The 25,380-nt window shown below is 47.0% G+C and overlaps 3 protein-coding genes across 3 annotated transcripts; all 3 read right to left on the bottom strand.

The window, feature by feature from the left end:
- Window positions 1-13,685: 13,685 nt before the first annotated feature.
- On the bottom strand, window positions 13,686-14,579 carry LOC135384695 (uncharacterized). The gene has a single exon (XM_064613883.1). The coding sequence runs from the start codon at window positions 14,577-14,579 to the stop codon at window positions 13,686-13,688; it is 894 nt and encodes a 297-aa protein (XP_064469953.1).
- Window positions 14,580-15,459: 880 nt separating this feature from the next.
- Window positions 15,460-17,290, bottom strand: LOC135384694 (uncharacterized). Its single transcript, XM_064613882.1, has 2 exons — window positions 17,187-17,290; window positions 15,460-17,092 (listed from the first exon to the last, which is right to left on the bottom strand). The coding sequence occupies exons 1-2, from the start codon at window positions 17,288-17,290 to the stop codon at window positions 15,460-15,462; spliced, it is 1,737 nt and encodes a 578-aa protein (XP_064469952.1).
- A 123-nt stretch (window positions 17,291-17,413) lies between these two features.
- LOC135384692 (uncharacterized) lies at window positions 17,414-20,539 on the bottom strand. Its single transcript, XM_064613881.1, has 2 exons — window positions 20,137-20,539; window positions 17,414-20,061 (listed from the first exon to the last, which is right to left on the bottom strand). The coding sequence occupies exons 1-2, from the start codon at window positions 20,537-20,539 to the stop codon at window positions 17,414-17,416; spliced, it is 3,051 nt and encodes a 1,016-aa protein (XP_064469951.1).
- Between the last annotated feature and the right edge of the window lie 4,841 nt (window positions 20,540-25,380).

Raw genomic sequence — 25,380 nt, 5'->3', positions numbered from 1 at the left:
AAAATTTCATTTTAAAAATTACTGGTGGGTGTTTTTAGAGCTTATCGGATAAAACCAAAGCCGTATCTCTAGTCATGCAATACTACCATCATTAATGTGCCGTGTTCTGCCCATCAGACTGTGATAATAAAAAGATACTGTAGTGGCAAGATAGGGAGAAGGCTGTTCAAGCGTTGGAGGGTGTGTGCAATAAGGTTTCAGTTACTAACACAACAACTTTATTTCAGTTACTATCATATGCATGTAGACCAAGCAAGTAATTCACTCTGCAACATATAGTGATTTTATGAAAAGGACACAGCTGTGCAACATTACAATATCAGTCTGTCAGCACTTTAGATTGTGGAAGCTGGCATACATTAGGAACCATGGTGAAGTGACGAAGACAAAGATGACACATTACTCATCTGACATGAATAACTTATGCATTTTTTTCATAGCACGGTAGCGCATGCTGTTTTTTACAAGGCTGCAGTGCTCTTGGAATTGCAAACACAGCATCCTGTGGCACTTAAACCTCAATTTACATTCATACATGTACGTGATGTAAGGAAGTAGCGACATGATGGTTTGAGTATGATTAAGATGAGGTCAAGTGATAGCTTCTATCAATGCATCGCTTCGGCCTGTTTGCAGTGATTACGCGATCTTGTCCAATCTGATATCGCTGTGAAGCGACATCAGTGATGTGCTACGATAGAGGAAGAAAAAAAAACAGAGATTTAATCATCCATAACTTAAAAAGCCGAGACTAGGGGACAAAAAAAAACGACAAACACAGACAAGGTCTCAAACACAGCTGAAAGTTTACTTCACAGCACAAACATATAAGGGTTCAAGTGGGTGAGAACGAAGGGTGAGGAGAACGTAAGAACGTCCCCAAAACCAACGGGAAGGTCAGGGAAGGCTTGCTGACACAGTTCCCAGCAGAGATAATGGACAGCGTTTCCTTCATAAGCCTTTTGTTGAGGTCACTTTAACTGGACATTACAGAGGTTTCATGCCATCTGGGCGCACAACCTCTACAGACTTGTAGGTGTTTTACCAATTCGGAAGAACAATCGTTATTTTTTACTTTGAGGGTATGCTCCCGCAAGCGATCATTTAGGCAGCGTTTACTTTGGCCGATATAACAAAAACCACATTCCAGAGGTATCTGGAATGTATACAATATTGGAATGTATACAATGTATACAATATTAGAACGACAGTTAACATACATAGTTCTGTGGGTTTTACACGAAGTTTCAACTTTTTCAAAAGGTGTCAACGAGTCTAAACGAAAATCATTTCTAAATACAAGGTTCACATCAAATTTCTTCGCAACAAAAAGCAGGTTATGAGAAATTTTATGAAGATACGGAATTACGACACAATGACCAGTAACATTATTTTCTTTTAGGGAAACGGAAAAAAGCTTGTTTCCAAGTGTCATTAGACCACGAAAAATCATACAATGGGAGTAGCCCGCGGCCCTCAACCGAGACAGTTGGTGGCACAGAGAAGAATGTAACTGGTGAACACAAGACTTTTTCACTGCATTTGACAGTAACCCGGCGATGACTCCAAACTTGACAGTTTTTGAGTGGCAGCTACTAGCAGACAGGATAGGTTTAGGAACTACTTTGCCATAGTTCCAGCAAAGATAAGGGCTGAACAAAAGTCGTACGTCCAAAAACTGTAGCTCTCCATTCATGGGGTACTCAACAGCTAAATCTTGTTCGGGAGCGACAGACCTGATAACACGTTCACAGTCAGAAATGATGGACTCTTCGTTTGACAACAGCAACAAATCATCGACAAACCTTCTTACAAGAAGAGAGGCAGTGGGAACAGTTGAAATGAATGACAACACAGCAGTATCAACAGTACGCAGGTAAATTTCTGACAATACCGGTGCAATAGCAGAACCAATACAGATGCCAGTCTTTTGGGTAAACAATTCTCCATCAATACTTATAGCAGTTGATTTAAGATACAAATCTAGAACTCGAAGAAAATCCGAGACAGAAATACCCGCTTTTGACTGGAAACGCACCAGGTTACACTCTAAAAAATCTCTTACACGGTTTAACAGAGTATCAGCTCGGAGAGAATAATACAGATCCTTAATATCCAGGGACAATGCGTGACATTTTTTACCGTGAAAAGATGCCAGGGCCTCAAGAAGACTCTCAGAATTTTTCAAGACAAGTGGGCTAGATTCGTAAATTGAGGAGAGACAGTTCTTAATGAAAGAAGATACAACTTTTTGCCAAGTGTGGTTCTCATTTACGACAATTCTCAGAGGCATATCAACCTTGTGATCTTTCAACAAAAACTTGACCGAAAGGGTCGAACGGGAAACGGAACGTATAGCCTTACAGATGTATATCAGATACCTCTGGAATGTGCTTTTTGTTATATCGGCCAAAGTAAACGCTGCCTAAATGATCGCTTGCGGGAGCATACCCTCAAAGTAAAAAATAACGATTGTTCTTCCGAATTGGTAAAACACCTACAAGTCTGTAGAGGTTGTGCGCCCAGATGGCATGAAACCTCTGTAATGTCCAGTTAAAGTGACCTCAACAAAAGGCTTATGAAGGAAACGCTGTCCATTATCTCTGCTGGGAACTGTGTCAGCAAGCCTTCCCTGACCTTCCCGTTGGTTTTGGGGACGTTCTTACGTTCTCCTCACCCTTCATTCTCACCCACTTGAACCTTTATATGTTTGTGCTGTGAAGTAAACTTTCAGCTGTGTTTGAGACCTTGTCTGTGTTTGTAGTTTTTTTTGTCCCCTAGTCTCGGGTTTTTAAGTTATGGATCTATACCACCAGCTCGCTTGCTACCTCTCTATCCTCTCGTTGTCGGAGATTTAAGTCACGAGAAAAGTCAGACTGGCTACCACAGACCATTTAGCCGCAGTTACGTGAAAAAAAAAAAAATAAGAAAGACAAGGGAGAAAACCCAGTAGTTGGGGGCGGAAGAAAAACATCCCAAACTAGTGGGGACACTTGTCACAAACGAGCGACCAGAAAGTGTCACAAAATGTCAATCAGGTGCGTTTCTTCAAGGAAACGTAGGAGCGCTTTCAGTGCAGCCGCTTGATGATTGAATGGCTGAGGACCCAGGAGCTTTACAAGGTCAAATGGATGGATGGTCACTTGCTTCTAGTGCCCTGCGACTGTCCGCATACTTGAGGGGGGGGGGGGAGGATATATTTATTAGAACAAAAAAAAAGGAAGGAAAGGTCATACCTGGGGGCATACTAGAAGCACCTGAGGAGGATGTGCTCTGTGTCCTCGACAACATCGCACGCACTAAGTGACATCAGTTGCCTCAAAACTGTCGTTCTCTTCCTATTAACGGCATTGGAAAAGCTTTGTGCGCCCAAATGCTGCTCCTTACAATAAACGGAGATGATGTTACGTGCATAACAGACTTCTTTTATTCTTGAAGCAGCATGTAAGAACCGTGCATCACCCATTTATCACTTACATCACCATCACTATCCACTATTCTATCACCATCGTATCATTGTGTTTCTGCTCCAGCTGAACACTTGTAGTGCTTATGGTTATGTTATGTTTATCACGCTAAACGTTTCCATTAGTCCCCAACAGAAGTTCCTTCGAGACAAACCTATGCAGAACGTCCATAAGTCATCGCGAATATATGATACAACATGGCGCGAAATGTAGTGCTTTAAACAGCAATATTTTCCAACTGTATCAAGGTGTCATGCGTAATTTTTATTACTGTTCCATTGCCTTCATTCTATTCTTTCATTCCAATCAATGTGACTCTACTGTATCCCATACCAGTCACATTTTTCTTAACATAGCTGCTATCGCGGACATTCACTGATCAGATGCCGGAGATATTTAAATCGCCCGTTGCAATCTCCAAAGCAAGCTGGAATGATGCGTAGATAATAGGCAGTTCTAGAAAACCTGTCGTCAGGTTATCGTGCCTATAGGAACCAATCCCAGTCGTGTGTGACTCAGATTCTTATCCACTGATTGGTTTCGGTTGATATATAGTTCGGCGCAAATAACCTTATGAACGATTTGCTAAAACTCTCTAACAACTATATACATACAAGTCAGCGTCCCTTCGAAGCGCGAGACGGGCACCCCCGTGACGCGAACAGGACAGCCCTTAACGGTCTCCCCCAATAATTCCTGTTAGAGCCGCTAGGGCGGCATCCCTCTTGCTCCGCAAGCCTGTTCCGTGTTCAAAATAGGTTTGGACGAAGCTGTACAAAATTTTTGCATTTGACAAAAATCATGAGGACAGTTACTTATAAAGTTACACGACTGTTATACATCGAGAGCATAAGATATAGGTACAAGAACATTTTGTAGCCACGTAACACGCCAAATCTCGGCAAACTCTACAGCATATCGAACCATTCATCATAAAGAGTCAATGTGGGAGTGGGGCGTTCCCCAGGCTTGGGGCCTGGTAACTCTCATACAAGTAACACAACCATACATAACAGCAGAACTATATTCATGCAAACTCAACGTACCCCAAATTGAACCTGCGTATAATGTGAGCTGACACAGAAAGAATGGAAAAATCGTAGCACTTCCAAATGATGAGATACTGATATTATGCTAGATCATGAACGTGTTCTCGAATCTCTTGGATGAAACAAAAACAGGAAGCGTAAAATGAAATGTTGAATATATAATAAATCCTAAGCATCAATTCCCCGAATAAATCATGAGAGCGAAAGTATCTTCTAAATTCGCCAGAAATAAATCATTTATAAGTAATTTGAAGGGCACATGTTTGAAGGGAGCAAAATAATTGGAGTATTTATCATGCAATGCAAATGTTGCTAAAAGTTAAGTTTTTGTTGTCCCTCTATATATGCACACACGAACGAACGAACGGACGGACGCACGGACGCACGCCACACAGTGTTTCAACATTTCTGTTTTTCGTGCGTTGAATCCGATGGGAAGAGTTGTTTGCCTCACCTATGTGGGCACTTTCGGGCTATGTGGGCCTCACCTTGGTTGCTCCTCTTCCCCTCTGTTGATGTCTGTCGCGAGGATGGGTGTCGCATACAGCGCAGACGTATTATAATACAGATTGTAATTTTGATTGACATTGTATTGATCAAGAATCTCTTGTTTAATTAAAAGTTGTGTCCCTGGTTAATGACATGAACACTGCATGTGTAAAATAATAATTGCTCGTTTATCCCTCTATCTTCGACGATCGACGTTGCTTTCTGTCCATCTAATTTGTAGCGTCGACCATTGCTAGTTTCAAATATTGTTGATAGATTGCCTGCATATCGCTCCGCTCTGCTTTGTCCCTCTATCGATGCTTTGTCGTTCCTCTGTTAGTATAAGATTTGTAGTGTTGACTATGGCTAGTTTTAAATATTGCTGTGATTGGGTGTGTTTGATTTTGCACCTCTATTTGCTCTTCAGTTGATGGATTCGAAAATATGAGCATCTAGTAATTAATACCTTAGACGTATCTGTGTTGTCTGCATATACGAGTAGGTTGAATTCATCTCCATCTACAATTCAATTCAATCTCCACAAGGCTGGAATGCCTTGTGGAGATTGTCGCAGTCTATTGCGCCATCGAATGTGTCGCTCTATCCAATGGATATTTTGATAGCTTTGGTATTGCTGCTATGATTTTGTTCCTCTGTTGGTGTAAGATTTTTAGCGTTGACTGCTGATAATTTTAATTAATCATTGCTATGATTGGCTGTGTCTGATGTGCTTTGTTCAGTGTTCCTCTGATGTGATCTTCAGTTGATGGATTCGTATTGGTAGCTTTCGAATAATATGAGCATAAGATAATGAACTCATTCGTTCGAGTAGTAGAAGGGGAACGATACTGCTAATCAAAGATAGTTCCGACCATCGGTACCCTCCGCTCCAGATAGGAAGGTATTTGGAGCAAGATACTTTGCGCCAAGGAGGAGCGCGAGCCAAGACCGCCCCGCGCGTTTCGCGGCCGCGCGTCGCGTAGAGAGGGGTTTCCTTCTCGCATTTGAACATGCATCAACATGCAAAATACATCTTATTCCCTTTCCACATCTTTTATTACAACCCCGAGCGGGGAGTTTTCCTACCGCACTTAACATAGCATACTTCCCTCCTGAAGACATGCAAGCAATAGACATACACATTTGTACAAGTGAAATATTTTATTAATGCCAATTAAAACCAATGGTGCTTAGTAATGCCAATTAAAGCCAATAGTGCTGGGGATTGCCAATTATGTTGCCAACATGCGTGAAGGAGAAAACCCCAGCGGAAAAACCTTCACACCTGAAACAGAAGAAACATACAAGACAGTACACATTTTCTACAACAGAAAATATTTTTATTACATATTTAATAAATGTAATAATGATTCCATTAAACTTTCTTGAATTAGACCCCTAAGCGTCCGGATCTGAAAGATAACATAAAATCAGCATTCGTCACATTGCTTACTCAACCAGATGACTCACTGCAGCAGTAGCAGCAATGATCTGAAAGAGAACCTGATATTAAGAACAACATCCACATTTCCATTCACTTATACATACGCTGCATAGGGGGGCAGGGTAATCTGAAAACAAATACAACAACTATTACTATCATCTACATAAAATGATATGCCATTGGAACTCTATATCCTGAAAGAGAACGTTCACTAATACATACACTGCATAAGGGGGCCAGGGTAATCTGAAAACAAATACAACAACTATTAATATCATCTACATAAAATGATATGCCATTGGAACTCTATATCCTGAAAGAGAACGTTCACTAATACATACACTGCATTGGGGGGCCAGGGTAGTCTGAAAACAAAGACAACAACTATTAATATCAAGCATGGTAACGAGACCTATGACTACGAACTGTCCGGTGGTGGTATCCAGTAAGTATCTAAAAATATATTTGCAATTAAGATCAAACATGGAAACGGGATCTATAACTATATTCACTTTCCGCTGGTGGTACCCGGTGATTATCTAAAAAGATATTTCCTATTAAGATCAAGTAATCAAAGCCATATTCTGGTACATACTTTCATTTGCTACCGCACAAACTGATTCACCTCAAATGAAACTCATATATTAACATGAAATCTATGAAATGTCGCTAATACATACAGCTTGGTGGTGGTGACTCAGGCGCTGAAAAGAACGGAACTTTAGATACTTCTCGCTTTTCATATTCGCCATTCCCTTACCGTCTTCGAAGTAGAACACCGGGCTCGATGTGAATACTGAGAAAGATAACATTCTTAAGAAAATGAACTTGAGGAGAAAAACCACCAAAACTCACCACTGTCATCATCGTCTTCAAAACTCGAGAAAACTGAGAAAGACAACTTTCGTAAGAAACCTAACTTTAAGGAAAAAACCATCAAAACTTACCACCATCGTTGGCCATGTTGCTTCGAAGTGATGCTCTAGGAACCAAATCTTCGTTTTTTTAAAGCTGACGCATCCTCATTATCATATCACATCCTCTCCTACTTTGTATAAATGACTTTTAGCAACAAGGGGGTGGGCTGGAGAAATCCGCATGTAGCAAAAGTCTTTGTAGTAAACAACCAATTGCAAACTAAGGAAAAACGCAACCAATAGGGAAAGTATGCACATCCTTTCCATCGGATTCCTTTTCAACATCCCCCTCACAGTCGGCGATGGAAGCGCAGAAGTGCTATGCGGTCTCCGAGGACGATTGTATGTATAGAAAGTTTTCCCGTTCTTCCCCTCTCTAAAAAATGTGATTCTTTGTTCAGATTCTGATTGTCTTCTGACGGGGGATCTTCCTCTTGTGAAGACATTGAAGCCACCACCCAGAACTTTCTTTATACAATATGATGAGCATCTGCGACGCTGTCGTTGTAGTGGTTTGTGGTCATCGAATCAATCTCATTGGCTAGACAATAACATCCGACCTTACCTTGGTTGCCATCCAAGCTCGGATCAACCATGAAGCCCAGTGAACGATTTGCTTTGACGGTACAATGGCTGATGCACAAGGATTTGATGAAATTAAACTCCTATCTGAACTGCACCGGGCCAGAGGCTGATTTTCGTCTCATTATGCAAATTCTCCCGTTTCCAATGCGGACGAAACGAGGAAAGATTAGTCGGAGGCTCCAACGCTTCGTCGCCATCAAGTGTGACTTGTGGCGACGGTATCGTCAGGGTGACAATATCTCTCCAGTCATACTTAAGGTCGGACTCAAGCGACCAATAATGCGAAACATTTACGTCCAACACTCGGAATACATCGTGCGTCGCAAGAAAGATGGTTGTCGCAAGGTGTCGAGTCTGGAGGACTATCTTAAAGAGGTCTGTACATTCAAGAAATAAAATGAGACATTTTTCTTTAAATGAGGTATTCCTCTTCAATCATTTTTATTATCTTGAGGTCATTGTGTACAAGGTTATTGTCAAATAAGGACACAATGCTCTTGAGTTGGTAATTCTTACAAAGGCGGGAAGCAAAGAAACAAAGAAAAAGTCCACAGTGTGAGCTGTAAATGCTTTGAATGCATTTCTCGCAATACTGATCAACAGGTAGATCTAGCAGCTCTTCTTCAATCGGTGGTAGACCAAAGCTGTCCACATAAATGTACTTGTCATTCCTGTCTCTCATGTACAATACCCAGTGTTCTCTGGGACCGTCATGTGGGTATGTATTGATAACTATAAACCCTTCTGTCGTTAAACTTGGTACCATATCAATTGCGAAGGTCCCGCGATACATATTCAAAGTTTCATGGTTCAGAGAAAACAATAATTCCAGATCAAACACATTCATACTTAGTCCGCTCGAACAACAAGATCACCATCGACTGGTAAAATCTTGGGTGCTTCACTAATAAGTATAACCGACACTGCGCAAGGTAATGGCTTAGCAAACTTAATTTCAATCCTGCAATTGCCCTTGCGCAATGGATGAAAGTAGGAACCAAAACTTTCGTCAGCACTCAAGTTCCAATGCATGATAAAGGAACTTTTTTATGTTTTTCATAACTTAACTCAACATGTTTTTCATTGAGTTTGAGGGGAAGCCATCTTAGTTTATTGTCGAGACTGCAGCCGGAGAACGGTGCTGTTCACCGGAGCCAGACAGGAATCGAAGTGGTGCACGCACCGGAAAAGGCGCGAGAAGAATCGCGGGTGGTACGGATGTTGCGATCGTCTTCGGCGCCGCCACAGGACCCCCCCACCCGGAGAAGCGGTAGCGCCCAGTGAACCCTGCGGCGGCGTTTCGGCGGTAGCAGGGGGGCCCAGATGGAAGCACAGGAAGGGTGGTTTCAGTTTGGTCTAGAAAGGCGGGCTTGAGTCTTGCCTTCGCGACGACGTCCTGTCGTCGAGGGAGTTGGACGGTGAAGTGGTGCTCCGAGCGAACAAGCACGGGGTAAGGGCCTTCATAGGGAGGCTGGAGGGGACCCCGCACGGAGTCTTTGCGGATGAAGACGTGCGAGGCAGTCTCCAGTGCTGCCGGGACGTAGATGGACCGCGGCTGCGAGTTGCGTGACGGCGGAGGGTGGAGAGAATGCATGGCGGAACGGAGGCGGTTGACGTACGTGGTATAGTCAGGGGGCGGATAGGGAGATGACGAAAGAAATCGCTGGGAAGGCGGAGGGTGGTGCCGTACACCATCTCAAAAACAGTGCAGCCCATATCCTTCTTAATGGCGGTGCGGATGCCAAGGAGGGCTAAAGGAAGAATCTCCGTCCATGACTCTCCAGCCGGATAAGCACGGATGGCTGACTTTGTCGGTGCAACCTTTCCACGAGCATTGGCCATGGGGTGGTACGCGGTAGTTCGGACGCGCCTACAGCCGATCGTTCGCAAGAGTCTGTTGAAGAACGCCGACTCGAACTGACGTCCGCGGTGAGTTGTAATTGTGACGGGCACCCCGTAGCGGCTGATCCACCCTGCGACGAAAGCTTGCGCGACGGTGTCTGCAGTGATGTTGGAAATGGGGATCGCTTCGGGCCAGCGAGTAAAGCGGTCGATGCAGGTGAGGACGTAAGAGTAACCGTTGCTGGGTGGTAGGGGCCCTACAATGTCCAGGTGGACGTGGCTGAAACGGGCGTCAGGTGGAAGGAACTGCTCGGTGGGCGCATGAGTGTGCCGATGAACTTTGGCGCGCTGGCACGGGATGCATGCGCGGGTCCAGTATCTGATGTCGTGATTGATGCCAGGCCAGATATATCTGCTGGTGATGAGCTGTTGTGTCGCTCGGATGCTGGGATGAGATAGGTTGTGGAGAACGTGGAATATAAGCTTGCGGTACCGAAGAGGGATATAAGGACGTGGCGTGCCGGTGGAGGTGTCACAAGCCACAGGTCTAGAGGAGTGCGGTAGGGCGATGTCGTCGAAGCGGAGCGGAGTGGAGGTTGACGATCGAAGGGTGAGTAATTCAGGGTCGGTATCTTGAGAGGCAGCGATGTCATCCATGGAGGGAGTAGCAGTGCAGGGAAAGGTAAGGGCACCCACGGAGATTCGTGAAAGCGCGTCAGCGACGGGGTTATCCTTGGCGCTGACGTGTCTGATGTCGGAAGTGAACTCGGCGATGAAGGATAAATGGCGAGCTTCGCGCGGTGAGCGGTTGGTAGAGTTCGACGTAATGGCTGAGGTGAGCGGCTTGTGGTCAGTGCACACGAAGAAGTTACGACATTCCAAGAAATGTTGAAAATGACGCACAGCACTATGAATGGCGAGCAGCTCCCTGCCGAAAGTGCTGTACCTTGTCTCCGGTGGTTTGAGCTTACGTGAAAAATATGAAATGGGTTGCCAAACGCCATGCAACTTCTGTTGAAGGACAGCTCCTAAAGCAATATTGGAAGCATCCACCATGAGGCATGTTGTGAAGCCTGGAATTGGATATACAAGGAGCGAGGCATTCGCCAATGCGGCTTTGATGGCGCTGAAAGCTTCGAAGGCCGAAGGTGTCCAGTCGAGGGTGGTACGAGCAGCCGGGAATGAAGCGCCGGTAGAAATTGACCTGTCCAAACAACAACAACTTTATTTTCGACCTTGGAGAGTGGGGAGTTTCATCGCCACAGGCGATACTCTACCCCATTGCTGGATGGAATGGGGGGAATAAAATAACGAGCCCCTTCACAATAACGATCGAAGTCCGATGGTGTCCAGAAATGTCAGAAGAGCTTTGAGCGCAGAGCGTTGCTGGGCTGGATTGGGCCAGGGACCAAGCAATTTCGAGAGGGAGAAAGGGCGAGAGTCCAGCTGACGAAGAGAATCGGAGAGTGTGGTTCGGGAAGGTTCGTAGTGAGGGCAATGAAGAAGAATGTGCTCCAGATCCTCAAGAGCACCACAGTGGCAGCAGGTGGGAGAGTCAACTTGCCTCAAGCGGTAACGCCACTGAGCTGTAAAGGCCACATCGAGGCGCATTCGGTGGATTAATGCAGCATCTTGACGAGAGGTGTTTCGTGGCATGCGGAAAGCGAGCGTGGGATCAACTCTGTTCAACATAGAGGGGGGAAGAATGTCGGTTGTCCGTTGGCGGGAAGCCAGGGGTGTCACTAGGCGTCGCAGAATGGAACGGCGGTCTCCTCTCAGCAGAACAATACGGGTTCGTTTCCGATACGAGAGTGCTGCTTCTGCGGCGCTGTCGGCCCGCTCGTTCCCCACGACACCACAGTGGGCTGGAACCCACTGGAGAACTAGCCTGTGGCCTGCGGCGTAGATAGAGTGGTAAGCCATTAGCACGTCTGTGACTAGGGGTGCGGATGGGCCTCGTATGCCGGAATTTTCAATTGCTTGAAGGGCAGATTTGGAGTCTGTAAAGACTGCCCATTCCCGGGGTGGAAAATCAGCGATGTGTTGTAGAAAGAAAAGAATGGCATAGAGTTCCGCAGCTGTGGAGGAGGTTGGATGTGAGAGGCGTCTTCCGTGCACGACGCCTTCGGATGGAATGACGAAGGCTGAGGCGGACTTGTTGTTTCGGGATGCGCCATCAGTATATGCTGCCGTAAACGTAGAAAACTTCGCGTCTACCAGAGCATGAAAATGGGCTCGGAGGACTTGAGGGGGGACCTGATCTCTTCTTTCCAGAAGGTGTGGGAGGCGTACAAAAGTGGGCGGTACCGGTAGAGACCAGGGGGCTTCCGGCGGTATAGTGTCCTTAGTTATAAAGCCAGTGAGAGTCTGGCGTGTCCTCTTCGCTACTCGATAGAAGTCGCTTTCAGGGCGGTATCGAATTTTCCTGAGTAGCGGGTGGCGGGGAATGTGAGCACGCAAACGGAGGTAGTGCCGAGCCGTTTCCCGTTCACGGAGAACTTCAATCGGGAGCTCACCAGCTTCAGCCAGTACTTGCCGTGTTTCAGCCATTCTGGGAACTCCGAGGCATCGACGAAGGCTTCGAGCAAACAGGGACCGAAGTGTATTTAATGAAGTTGTTGATATCCTGTGCAGAATAGGAAGGCTGTAAAGCACAGTTGAGCGGAGGACCAGTCCAAGGAACTCATGCAGCTTGCGTTTGGTGGTGGGCTGGGGGAAGTTCCAGACTGCCTCAACCTTGCCGTCGAGGGGACGAATGCCTGCGGCGGTTACTCGGTGTCCGAGGAAGTCCAGCTCGGACACGCCAAACTGGCACTTGGTAGGATTTATGACGATGCCGTACTCGTCGAGACGACGGAAAAGTTGACGGAGGTGCATCATGTGCTGTTCCTCGTCGGCGCTGGCGATGAGCAAGTCGTCGAGATACGCAAAGCAGAAGGTAAGGCCTCGCAATGCTTCGTCAATGAATCTCTGAAATGTCTGTGCAGCGTTTCGCAGACCAAATGGCATCCTCAGGTACTCAAATAAACCAAATGGTGTGGTGATGGCGGTTTTTGGGATGTCGGAGGGCTCAACCGGAATCTGATGATATGCTTTGATGAGATCAACCTTGCTGAAGGTAGTGCATCCGTGCAGATGGGCCGTGCAATCTTGTATGTTCGGCAAGGGGTATCGATCAGGAACTGTCACGTTGTTGAGTCGCCACATGGTCTCCAGTCGCCGGTCTTTTTAGGGACCATGTGTAATGCGGATGACCATGGACTTGACGAAGGTCGGACGAAGCCCAGTTGTAGGAGATGCTCAAACTCCGCGCGGGCGATGTTAAGGCGTTCGGGAGCGAGTCGCCGTGGGCGGCAGTGTACTGGCGGGCCCGTTGTCGTGATGAAATGTGTGACATGGTGCTTGACCGGGCTGTTGACGTTAGGTGGACGAGTGATATCGGGAAACTCTTGAAGTATCGCCTCAAAAACAGACGTGGCGGGAGGCGGAACGAAAGTGGGGTGCAGCGGCTGCAATGCGGTGGCAACGCAGTGAACAGTAAGGTGTGTATTGGCGTCAACAAGTCGGCGGCGGGCGACGTCGACAAGGAGTCCAAAGTGGCGGAGGAAATCGGCTCCAAGGATAGCATGACGGATAGTGGCAATCCAAAATAACCACTGAAAGCGGCGGCGAAGGCCAACGTCGATGGTGAGCGAACGTTGGCCGTACGCGGCAATGGAGGATGAGTTGACGGCCCGGAGTGGAGAGGTTTGCTGCAGAGTTCTTTTGTAGAACGGCGTCGCCGGAATAATACTGACTTCGGCACCAGTATCCACGAGAAAACGGGTGCCGGAAATCTTGTCCGTGACGAAAAAGAGACGGCACTCAGGGCGGTGGGAATCACAAGCCGCCGTTAATGATCGCCCAGGCCGTTTCCCGACGGCCAAGTACAGGGCTGCTGGCAGCGACGAGCGCGGTTGCGGAATGTGTGATGGTACCAACAGTAGGTGGAGGCCGGTGGTGAAGTGCGGCAGGAGCGCGTGGGGGACTGCAAGCGACGCGCCGGCGAAGGTGTGCGCCGTGAGGGGCTTGCCCCGCGGTTCGGGAAGCGCTGCTGCGACAGGTGTGAGACAAGTTCGGTGAGGCGCGCAACTTCCTGGCCCAGCTGGCCGAGCTCGGAATCATCAGATTGCGTATTGCAGGGCATCGCGGCGACGGTGGGAGGGGCATTGTGCAGGACGCGGTCGGCGAGTTCTGCTAGCTCTGAGAGGGGCAGGGCGCCCGATGCTGCTAGTGACACGCGTACATTGGGAGGGAGTCTCTGGAGGAAAAGTTCCTTGAGGATAGCAGGGTCAATAGATGATGCCTTGTCGCCAAGAATGAACTGCAGATGGCGGAGAAATTGAGTGGGGCGACGATCACCGAGCTCTTCAGATGAAAGCACTTGCTGCAAACGGTGCTCCTGGGATGACATGAGCCGTTTAACCAGAGCGTCCCGGAGGACTGAATAGGGTTTGTCTGCCGCCAGCGCGAGGAGAATGTCCCGAACCTCAGCGGCAGCGGACGGGGGAAGACTTTCAACCAGGTTCTGGTACTTCGTGGTTTCTGATGTAATATGTCGCATGTGGAAGAAATTGTCCACCTGGACAAACCAGAGGAGGGGATCATGGGCCCAGAATGGGGGGAGACGGACTTGCGTGGAAGCCGAGATGCTTAATGCCGGGCTGACTGAAGAGGCAGGTACCGCTGACGGCGAAGCAGAAGGGGCAAAGTTGGCGTTCGGGTCACCAGCTTGAGGGGAAGCCATCTGAGTTTATTGTCGAGACTGCAGCCGGAGAACGGTGCTGTTCACCGGAGCCGGACAGGAATCGAAGTGGTGCACGCACCGGAAAAGGCGCGAGAAGAAGCGCGGGTGGTACGGATGTTGCGATCGTCTTCGGCGCCGCCACAAGTTGATACAAGAATTCGTAGTAGCTTGCTCTAGCCAGATCATTTTCCCAGTCATAGGATCGTTGTTTCCTGTATCCATCAACTGATAATGTTACAGAACTAACGTTAAAATGCTCGAAACAAAAGGGGCTCGATTTGTAATCACCCTGATAAGCCTCGGTGCGAACTAGACATACAGTAAGTTGATCAGGAATTCTATCCGGGAATAAGTTTTCAAAGATTGCATCATGAAGGCCCGGCGAAGGCGAGCGGACTTTGCTTTCTAGTCCACGCATGATGTAACATGCCGGGGATGATCTAAAGGCTTTCTGGTGTGCAATAAAACTTGAGTTGCTAACTTTGACTTTGCGTGCTACAAGTGCCGCGCTGTGGATTTTGAATTGATGCTTATGACCCAGACAACCATACACGTCTTTAGGACATCCTCTGGACATCCATCTCTGAACATATGCATGTCCTGAAGACATCCACAAAACTCCTCAGGACGTCCTGTAGACGTCTGCGGGACGGTCAAAGGTGCATCCATGGACGTCCCCTGTTTGTCCACAGGATGTTGTAACAAGAAGAGAGGACGTCTGTTCAAGGGTACTGCAAAACGTTTAATGAATATGAAGATGGCGGAAGAATCTCAAGTCACGAGATCCGTGCCATGATTTTACGCGATATGATGTCATCTTTCTTTACACTCCCACCCCTGAATTGACGATGTCGATGAAGCAGATGAGAGACCCTAGCAATTAATCTTCGTCTGCCTCTAACTTGTGTAGCAGTTGAATTGGTCTACAGATAATTTTGCCCCCCGATATCCTGACCTGGCAAGATCGGATGCGGCCATCGGCGCTCTCTCTTGTACTTTCAACGCGGCCAAGGGGCCAAGACACCCGAGGCGCATTCTCCTTGGCTATGAGAACGATGTCCCCTGTCTTGACGCTGCACGATGAAAGTGGCTTGCGTATGTTCGCAGATCTCAGGTACAGGATATACTCCTTGGTCCATCTAGTCCAAAACGACTCCATCAAGCGCTCGCGGTACTTCCATCGTCGCCTCAGCTGGTTTGACGTCGAACGCACCTCGGCTACAGGCTCGTAGGGAAGGGCTGAAATACGTTTACCAACCAGGAAGTGACCAGGCGTGAGCACGGAGAGATCGTCTGGATCCTCGGAAACATAAGTCAGGGGCCGTGAGTTCAGAACGGCTTCCACCTCCGTGACAACAGTGGCAAGCTCGCTGTACGTTAGGGTGCTTTTTCCCAGTATCTTCCGTAGACACACCTTGGCGCTTTTTATTAGGCGTTCCCAAAAGCCTCCCCACCAGGCAGCGCGCTCAACGATAAACTTCCAGTTGATCCGATGTACCGTAAGGAACCCGTTCACATCTGGATCCTGCGACAGCTGGCCAACGGAAAGTTCACGGGACACACTCTTGAAGGTGCGGAAATTATCAGAGTATACTGTTCCTGGCACACCTCTCCTCGATACAAATCTCTTGAAGGCCTTCAAAAAGTCTTCGGCAGTCATAGATTCTGTGAGCTCTAAATGAACTGCCCTAGTTACGGCGCAAGTGAAGATGAGGATGTAACATTTTCTTGAAACATTGCTCTCTTCATAGGCTGGTCTGTAAAAGAGTGGCCCAGCATAATCGGTTCCTGTCACATCAAATGGCGCTGCAGCTGATACTCGGTCCCGAGGTAGGGGACCAGCAATCTCAGTACACGCGCGGGCTTTCGCTCGCCTGCAAACGCGACAGCCGTGCACCACCCTCTTTACCACTTGCCGTCCTCGAATGACCCAGTAGGCCTCTCGTAGGTCAGTCAGTGTTCCTTGGACGCCAGCGTGCAACAACCGTAAGTGAGTCTGCCTGATAATCATGGCTGTGATAGGGTGGTTCGAGGGCAAGACTATAGGATGCTTGACTGCATCAGGAAAGACACCGTACTGGAGACGTCCTTGCATGCGGAGGATCCCTTCGTCGTCGTGAAACAAGGAGGCGTTCCGAAGAGAAGTGTGGGTGGTAGGCTGCAACCCAAAAGCCTCACGTTGAGCATTTCTAATCCAATAGTGCTCTGCCGCATTAATCTCTTCTGAACTTGGCATACCCCTGTCCTTGAGAGAAGGGCTCCTAATGTTGTGGACAAACCGTAGCACCCATGACGTAACCCGGAGCAGTCTGGAGAACGAGCTGTACTTTCGTACTTGCAGGATGGGCTTTGCAGGATGCAGGATGGGCTTTGCAGGATGCAGGATGGGCAGGATTGCGTAGAAGATTGAATCTCCGCAACGCGGTTCCGTACAAAAGGTTTCCACGCCGAGGGAGATCCGTGGATCCAATGCAAAGCAACCTCCGAGTCTGTCCACAAGATGGCTTCCACATCTAAAAGGAATAACGTCTGCCGGACAAACTTAAGCAGTCGTGAGGCTAGAACGGCGCCCATCAACTCGAGGCGTGGGAGGGACATTGCTTTCACCGGGGCGACTCTGGTTTTGGCCAGCAAAAGACATGCTTCCAATCGGCCTTCGCCACGTTGAGAAACCAAGTAAACAGCTGCTCCGTATGCCTTGGTGCTGGCATCGCCGAAAACATGCAGGCTCCTCGCAACCTCCGTCAACGGAGCTGTGGCACCTGTTAGCTTCCGAGGTAGCCGGAAACGAGCCAGCGTAGGCACCTCTTGACACCAATTACTCCATACAGACCTTATGTTGTCAGGAAGGAGATCATCCCACTGAAGCTTAGCAAGCAGATGCCTTGCAGTAAGATCTTGGCCGTAACGACGAACGGCGCCACGTAGCCCAGAGGATCAAAAATCCGAGAAACAGCCTGAAGCACGTAACGCTTAGTGGCACCCGGACGTTCCAGAAAATCGGATAATGATTTCATGGAGAGCTGTATCTCATCAGAGTCGATATCCCAATTAAGTCCGAGCACCTTTTTAAGGGAAGTGGTGGGTGATGAAGCAGTGCCTTCCGCTTGAAATAAGTTCCACAGGGTGCTGTCGTTGCTGGTCCATTTGACGAGCTTCATCCCAGCTTCAATAAGGATGTCACGCGATTCACGGTAGAGCGTATTTCCTTCGTCAACGGAATCCACGCCGACAACCAGGTCATCCACATAAAAGTGACTTGATAGAAGAGAAGCCGTTCGAGGATATCGTGAAACTACAGATTGCAAATGATGTCGGATAGTGGCGGCCAACAAAAACGGGCTGGACTTTGCGCCGAACGGTACCCGCATCATTCTCCAAGTCTCAATAGGAGGCAAAGCCTCGTCTGCCTTCGGCGCAGTGGCGTACCAAAGAAAGCGAAAAGAATCGCGATCCTGTGGATCGAGTACGATCTGTAAAAATGCTTTTTCGACGTCAGCTGTAAGAGCTATTTGATATGCCCTGAACTGAAGCAGCAAGTCTAGAACATCCGGGTTCAAGTTGGGTCCAGCGTGAAGAGCTTCATTTAAAGAGATTGCACCAGATGACTTTGACGAAGCGTCGAATACAATGCGTACTTTAGTCGTCTCCCGATCTCTTCGTATGACAGCATGATGAGGCATGTAATATATAGGCCCTCCACCGGTGTTCTCCGTCTCAAGTACGCGCTCCGCATGTCCATTTAGCAGATATTGTCGAATCGTAGAGTCGTACTCTTCCATTAGACTGGGATCCGGTAGCAGCTTCTTGGTGGTGTAACTCAACCGTCGAGACGCGAGCACCTTGTTATCTCCCAGCATGTGACGCTTCTCCAGGTTCCAGGGGAGACGGACCATATATCGCCCGTTCTGTAGGCATGCTGAAGTGCTAAACTCTTGAAGAATGGGGTCAGTGTAGGAACTGGACGTTGAACACTGATCCGTGATGCCTAGATGCTCGAGGTCCCAAAATGCCTGTAGTTGCGAATATATCCTGTCGGTATCAACCTCGACATCCGTTTCCACGCCAATCTTCATAACTTGAATATCGTGTCGTCCCTTCATGCCATCGGACGAACAGACTCCTTGGATGGTCCACCCGAAAAGGGTTTCAGCTGCAACAAGATGTTTCGAAAGTCGAACAGTTTGTCCAGTGACGACTTGCCAGTAATAATCTGAACCAATCAGGAGAGAAATCTCGACAGGCGCCGAAAACGGTTCATCAGCTAGCTGAAGGCCCATATCTTTCAGTTGTTTCGACATGTCGAAGGGTAAAGACGGGAGGCTGTCAGTGCAAATCTGGTCGTACTCGATTGCATCCATCACAAGTGTGTGAGAAGCGTCCTGGCTTCGCAATACAAGTTGTACACAACGGTGTTGTGTTCGAGCGGATGTGACATTCCCAAGGGTGTGAATTCGTAGATCTTCTGACCGTACGTCTTTACATTCCATGCGTTTTGATATGTCGGCGCGAATAAAACTTCTTTGACTTCCCCCGTCAAACAACACCCTGATGAGCTGTTTTCGTCCACGTGGTCCCACAAGCCAAACTTTAGCGGTTTGCAGAAGGACTTCTGAGCACTTTGGAGTCTTCGAAACTTCTGATGAAGAAAATGAGGTAACTACGTCCTCAACAACCGTTGTAACCGAAGTTTGATTCTGAGCAGGCACTGAAGGACCTGGACATAACTGCGTAAGGTGTCGTCTGTTACACTTTCCACAACGAAGCCTCCAGCAGACCCGGCAATCCTTGGACAAGTGGGACCTCTTTCCACAAAGAAAGCATCTGCCTTCTCGACGGAGGATGATTCTTTTTTCCTCAGGAGTGAGTATGGCCGTACAACTTTCAAGCGCATGATGATCTTTTGACTTGCACAGGACACAGCTCTGCTGCGTAACAGTTGCCGCTAAAGATGACGCGGAAAACGAGAGCGATGATTTTCGTTTGACACCACTTCCTCCTTCTGTTTTCGGTCGCGATCCAACGTTGTCTATTGCTGCGTCTCTGCGAAGGCGTTCACGGCATTCGATTTCTTTGTTCAAAAAATCCATAAGATCTGACAAGCTTTCAGGAGCGAGGGTCGCGTCTCTTCCGTGCATACGATAGTACTCGAGCTCAAGCTCATGAGGAATCTTGCGCACAATTGCTCGACGAACAGCGACGTCATATTGACTCGTCGGAATGCCTAAAGCTTGCAGATTTCGAACCCGAGCAGTTACACTCCCATGTAAGTCTCGTAACCCTCGGACATCCTGAAAGTCCGTAACGGGCTTAAGATCGAATAATGAGTCCAGATGATCGTTGATAAGAAGCTCGTCCTTGCCGAAGCGTGCCTTTAGGATGTCAACAGCAGTGACATAATTTTGATCAGTGATGGTCAAACCTTCGATGGCCGTAGCAGCAGATCCAGACACAAGCGACACGAGATATTTAAGCTTGTTGACTTGCGAAAGCCGTGAGTTGTCGTGTATGCTTGCTCTGAACTGGTCCCAAAACCCTTGTCATTTTGAAAGCTCACCATTGAAAGTGTCGATATGAAGCTTGGGCAAACTGACTCCATCACTAGCACCGTGCCCATGTTGCGGTGAAGCCTGATGACCGTCGCGGTGGTTGTTTGAAACTGGACCTGCAGTTGTCGACAACGCCCTGCGGACCTGTACCGTGATAGTCGTGATAGATTCAAGATATCGATCGCAGGCTGTGCATTCGTCTTCTAAAAGGTTTTCCTCGATGATACCCTGTATTCGGCCATCCAGCTGTGCCAAGGTCGCTCCTTTAGATTCTAGGAATGTCAGCTTTGATGTGAGCTGATCGTGGAGCAAAGGAGTCGTAGCCAAAAGAGCTGTGAGGTCCGAAATGGTGCGTGTCACAGTTCCCCGACAAGCAGTGCGTAGCTTCTTCAACCTCTCCAAGTCCTCCATAACGATTCCGACGATGACGCTCTGCTCCGCCCTATAGTCCAGTCAGTACTTCCTGATCAGGTAAGACCCGCTTCCCGGGTTTCGGCACCAAATTGTAACAAGAAGAGAGGACGTCTGTTCAAGGGTACTGCAAAACGTTTAATGAATATGAAGATGGCGGAAGAATCTCAAGTCACGAGATCCGTGCCATGATTTTACGCGATATGATGTCATCTTTCTTTACAGATGTAATATATGACATTTGGAGGATTGAACCAATGTTGCCACCTACGCTATATGGGACCTATATCTCGTGTATTTCATTAATGCTCCTGCACCAATGCATGCAGAGGCAGCATCCCAAACTACTATAATCTACTGCAGTGTACAAGGAAATAATGGCACGTGTTAATCTGTTCCCTGATAGATTCTGGTGCTTGCATGTGTAACAATACAAATGGAAACAGAGTTTAAATGTATATTGAAAAACAATTTATTGAGGAGTTTGCAAGGTACGAAGCAAATCACAGTGCAGCAACATTTATGAAATGCTTGTCGTCATATATACAGGGTGTTGCACGAGAGTCACCCTTAATTATTTTTTAAAAGATTTACGTGAGATAAAAATTGGAAACCTACTGCACGACACTTATGAAGCTTTTTGCCACCCAAACAAGTGGTTTGCATGAGTGTACCTCAATAATTAGGCTAATTATCTTAACTGAACTCAATATTTTGTCACGGAAAGGTTTTTCAGGCGGTTGTTGGGTGTTTTTGGGTGCTAAATTTTTGTAGAAACGTTGCGAAACATCCTGTATATGTGACTAAAATGGTGTGTTGTGGCCATGGGCCTTCTAATTAATGCAAAAAGGTTACCTCTTCTTGGCGAATTTTTGAGTTCAATTGCGCTAATTAAATTAATTAACGAGGCACACTCATAGAAAACCACTGTTTGGGAGCAAAAACCTTCACAAGTGTCATGCAGAATGTTTTCAATTTTTATCTCACGTAGTTTTTCTGCAATAATTGATGGTCACTGTTTCGTGCAACATCCTCTGTACACATACCGTACGTTAACTATTCATATCGACACATAATTTATCACAGCCACTCTTGGTGCTTTTAGCAAAACAATAATTGCAGCTACTTTCTTATGACTGAGGAGGGAGTTGTATGCCCAGACTCAAAGAAATAAGGTACAGGTATATCACAGTTACACATTGCCGACACTTCGTATGAAAGAATGTCCCCGGCACACCTTGCATAGCTGTCTTGGCCGTTGCATATCGAATGCTGGAAACAAAGTACGTACGTGCTAACCAACAACATTAAATTTTTCCGAAAACGGTACAGGTCCCGACAGAAGTGTACTGAATAAGCGAGCTGCGCATTTTTTTCTCCGCCAAGACACCCGAGCGGCAGGCGGAAGCAGGTGAGTTTGAGCGTGGTCATTGTTTGAGAGGGGTAGATGAGCGTGCTGCAAGCTACATACTGCGGTAGTTTCGGTATTGCTTCTCACGATAGTGTCTGCGAAGTGAGTTCGAAACCACTGCAGTGCTCTGGAACACCACGTCGCTGAAAGATTGTGAAGACTAGGAGCTCCCAGGTATTATTGGGGACATAAGAATAAGTAATTGTGGAAACACGATACTGCATTTCCCAAATTGAAAAGCGAAGAAGCATTACATATGTCCTAAACACATTAATCGTTACGGAACGGAGCTGTGATTATATTAAATATCAGACACTATTAAATATCAGCTTACATACACAGTATTTCAGTCACGTGTTGATGGAGAGCACTGCAGTGAAATCCAACGGCCGTCGTCGGCAGGTTCAAGAGAGTGCAATACCGAAATTACTGTAGCGAGTTCCTAGCAGCACACTCATCCACGCGTCTCTCAGCAAAGAACTCTACCGCTCCCGAAGACCGCTTGGGTGCCGCACCAGAGTAAAAGTATGCAGCTCACGTGTTCCGTTAACTTTTGTCGGGAACTGTAGAACACAGCAAACAGTAGGCATTAGTTAAGCTAAAAGAGCTACACCCTGTAAATGTGACAGAAGTTCACAATTTCAGAAGATGTCGCATACGTAACAATACACCAAATCAAAAATTTCACAAAAAACACTGTAGAAAGGAGCACAGGGTTGACACTCTTATTCATTTTGTGTTTGGTACCTCTTGGTAGTCTTATTTCCTTCTAGGCACACATGTGCAGCTTTTGACGAGGATTTTTTTTTCTTAAAAACGATCTTTACCTGATAGCCCGCTCCTAGCCAACCACAATCCCGAATGACAGAGTTCTCGCCCCTGATTTGTTGAAAACCGGAGGCGCTGCCTTTTTTGTACCCATTATGAAATTCATAAGTGGTACAAAAAAGGCGTACGCCTCCCTGGTTCAACATCGCACGAGCGTGAACGATGTCATTCGAGATGACGGCACTGGTAGCAGTATGCTTTACATCACTTACATCATTACTTACTTCATTACATCGCTCGTGAACGAACCATGTACAACCGGGCTCGGTTCTCTTCTGTCTTGGAAATCACGTTGAGTACTTTTTGTTTCAAACTGTTCAGCACTCTCTGACGTTGAACAATAAGTTTCCGCGACCCCCCTGCGACGGATGATTGGAGAACTACAGAGGACTCACAATTATCATCACTTGCACTCAACATGTTTACTATAGGTGGGGTACGATAACGTCACACCGCGATGCATGATGGGGAGGCGCCGCCATAGTGGTGAACCACCGACGCGGCGGGTCCACTGAATTCGAGCTAGTCGAACGTTGTTTACGCTAGCACCAGTAGGCCGGCTATGGTGATTTGTGCAATCGTGCACTGCTCGAGCAGGAGCAGCAGACGACCGCAGGCAGGCACAGTTGAAAGTGTCCGCTTTTTTAGAATACCGAAGATTATCAGAACCCAAGGAAAGTCCGAAATGGAGTTAAGTGCAAACAGACGGAGACTGTGGTTGGCACGAATCAAGCGTTCAGATTTGAGTGCAGCAAAGATGGATAGCGCCAGAGTGTGTAGTAAACATTTCGTGAAAGGTAAGCAGAACGTTTTATTGCCTAAATAAACGTGTTTTCAAATTCAATGAACATCGCTAGACGCGCTGGATATATGTCATCTCACACGGGTCTATCGCAGGCGAGCCGTCGTCATTGCACGACACCACCAACCCTGACTGGAGTCCAGTCATTAACCTCGGCTACAAAAAGAGCCCTTTGAAGCTGGCATCAGCGACTGGCCGCTACAAAAGGGCAAGGCGACGAGCTGCGAAGTCTGTGTGCAACAGACATGACACATCGGTCAACATGACAGAAGGTAAAGCAATGTCTTGTATTTTTTACATTGTCGTGTACCTGTAATGCACTGTGGTCACAATAATATTGATGCTGCTCAGGGGACAGTAGTGAGAACAGCAACCCAACTGAAGAAACCGTCGGTAGGTTCACGTGCTTCATTCACTTGCTATTATTTACCAAATCTTTACAAGTTTACTGAAGTTGGTGTACATTCTCATTTATGGCATTCACTACCAGACAGCACGGATGGTGCAGTTGTCCCAGCAGAAAGGACTGCTGGTATGCTTTTCTCCTGTGCAGGCCCCACACATATTGATGAATATGCAAACACATCTCACATAACCCAGTGTATACTGTGTGTATCTTCCAGACACTTCATCTCAGACAGACATCGTCAAGGAGCACATAACTCAACTGGAGCAAGACAACATTGAGCTGAGGTGCGAGGTGCTGAAGCTTCGACGTGAGCTCTCTTGCCTTCAGCTGACCCAAGAACGTTTGAGCCACAGTGACGAGCTTGTCAGATTTTACACGGGACTGCCTGACTGATCTTACGACATATTAGAAGCTATATATGAGCTTGCTGCGGATACGATAACACATTCTGAAAAAAGCAGACTTACAAAATTTCAGGAACTAATTGCCTTTTTCATAAATATTCGATTGAATGTGCCCTTTGAGGATATAGCGCATAGATTCGACATTTCACGTACCGCTGCATCACGAAATTTTCTTAAGTGGCTACAGTGTCTGTATAGAGTGCTCCGGCGCTTTATTCAGTGGCCTGATCGGCACACTCGGGCTCAAACCATGCCCATGGCATTCCGTGAAAACTTTGGGACAAGAGTTGTTGTAGTGCTGGATTGCTTTGAGATATTTATGGACAGGCCATCTTCATTTGACCCACGAAGCGCAACATGGTCCACATACAAAAACCACAACACAGTCAAATACCTTGTTGGAATTGCACCACAAGGCTGTGTGATATTTCTGTCACGTGGTTACGGGGGTCGCACAAGTGATACAGAAATCAGTGAAACACCTGGAATCTTAGACTACATTCGTCCTAGGGACATTGTTCTCGTAGATAGAGGCTTTTTAATAAGTGAGTCTGTGGGCATAAGATGTGCAAGTCTAGCTATACCATCGTTTACACGTGGTAAACGGCAGCTTTCCTTTGAAGACGTTGAGAAGTCACGTGAGATTTCCAACGTAAGAATTCATGTCGAACGAATTATAGGACTTGTACGAAGAAAGTACAAAATTTTGAAAGGCTGCCTTCCTGTAGAACTCATGAACAAATCTGGTGAGGAAATAACTGTACTTGACCAAATTGTCACCGTGTGTTGTGCACTATGTAATTTTTGTATTTCTGTAGTTCCTTTTGAATAAGCTTGTGTACAGCTCAAATAAAATGTGAACATTAGGTTTTTATTGTCACAACCTCTTTCTCCTTCACTTGAGACTTTATCATGTCCCGGCTAGTCCTGGCCTTGTTTGGCAGTCCTTACAAAACCATTTTTTAACACGAGGAGCATGCTTCAATC

Source organism: Ornithodoros turicata, chromosome 2 (assembly GCF_037126465.1).
Source record: "Ornithodoros turicata isolate Travis chromosome 2, ASM3712646v1, whole genome shotgun sequence".
NCBI lineage: Eukaryota > Metazoa > Arthropoda > Arachnida > Ixodida > Argasidae > Ornithodoros > Ornithodoros turicata.
The sequence above is the reverse complement of the archived record's forward strand: the minus strand, read 5'-3'. Positions and strand labels throughout refer to the sequence as shown.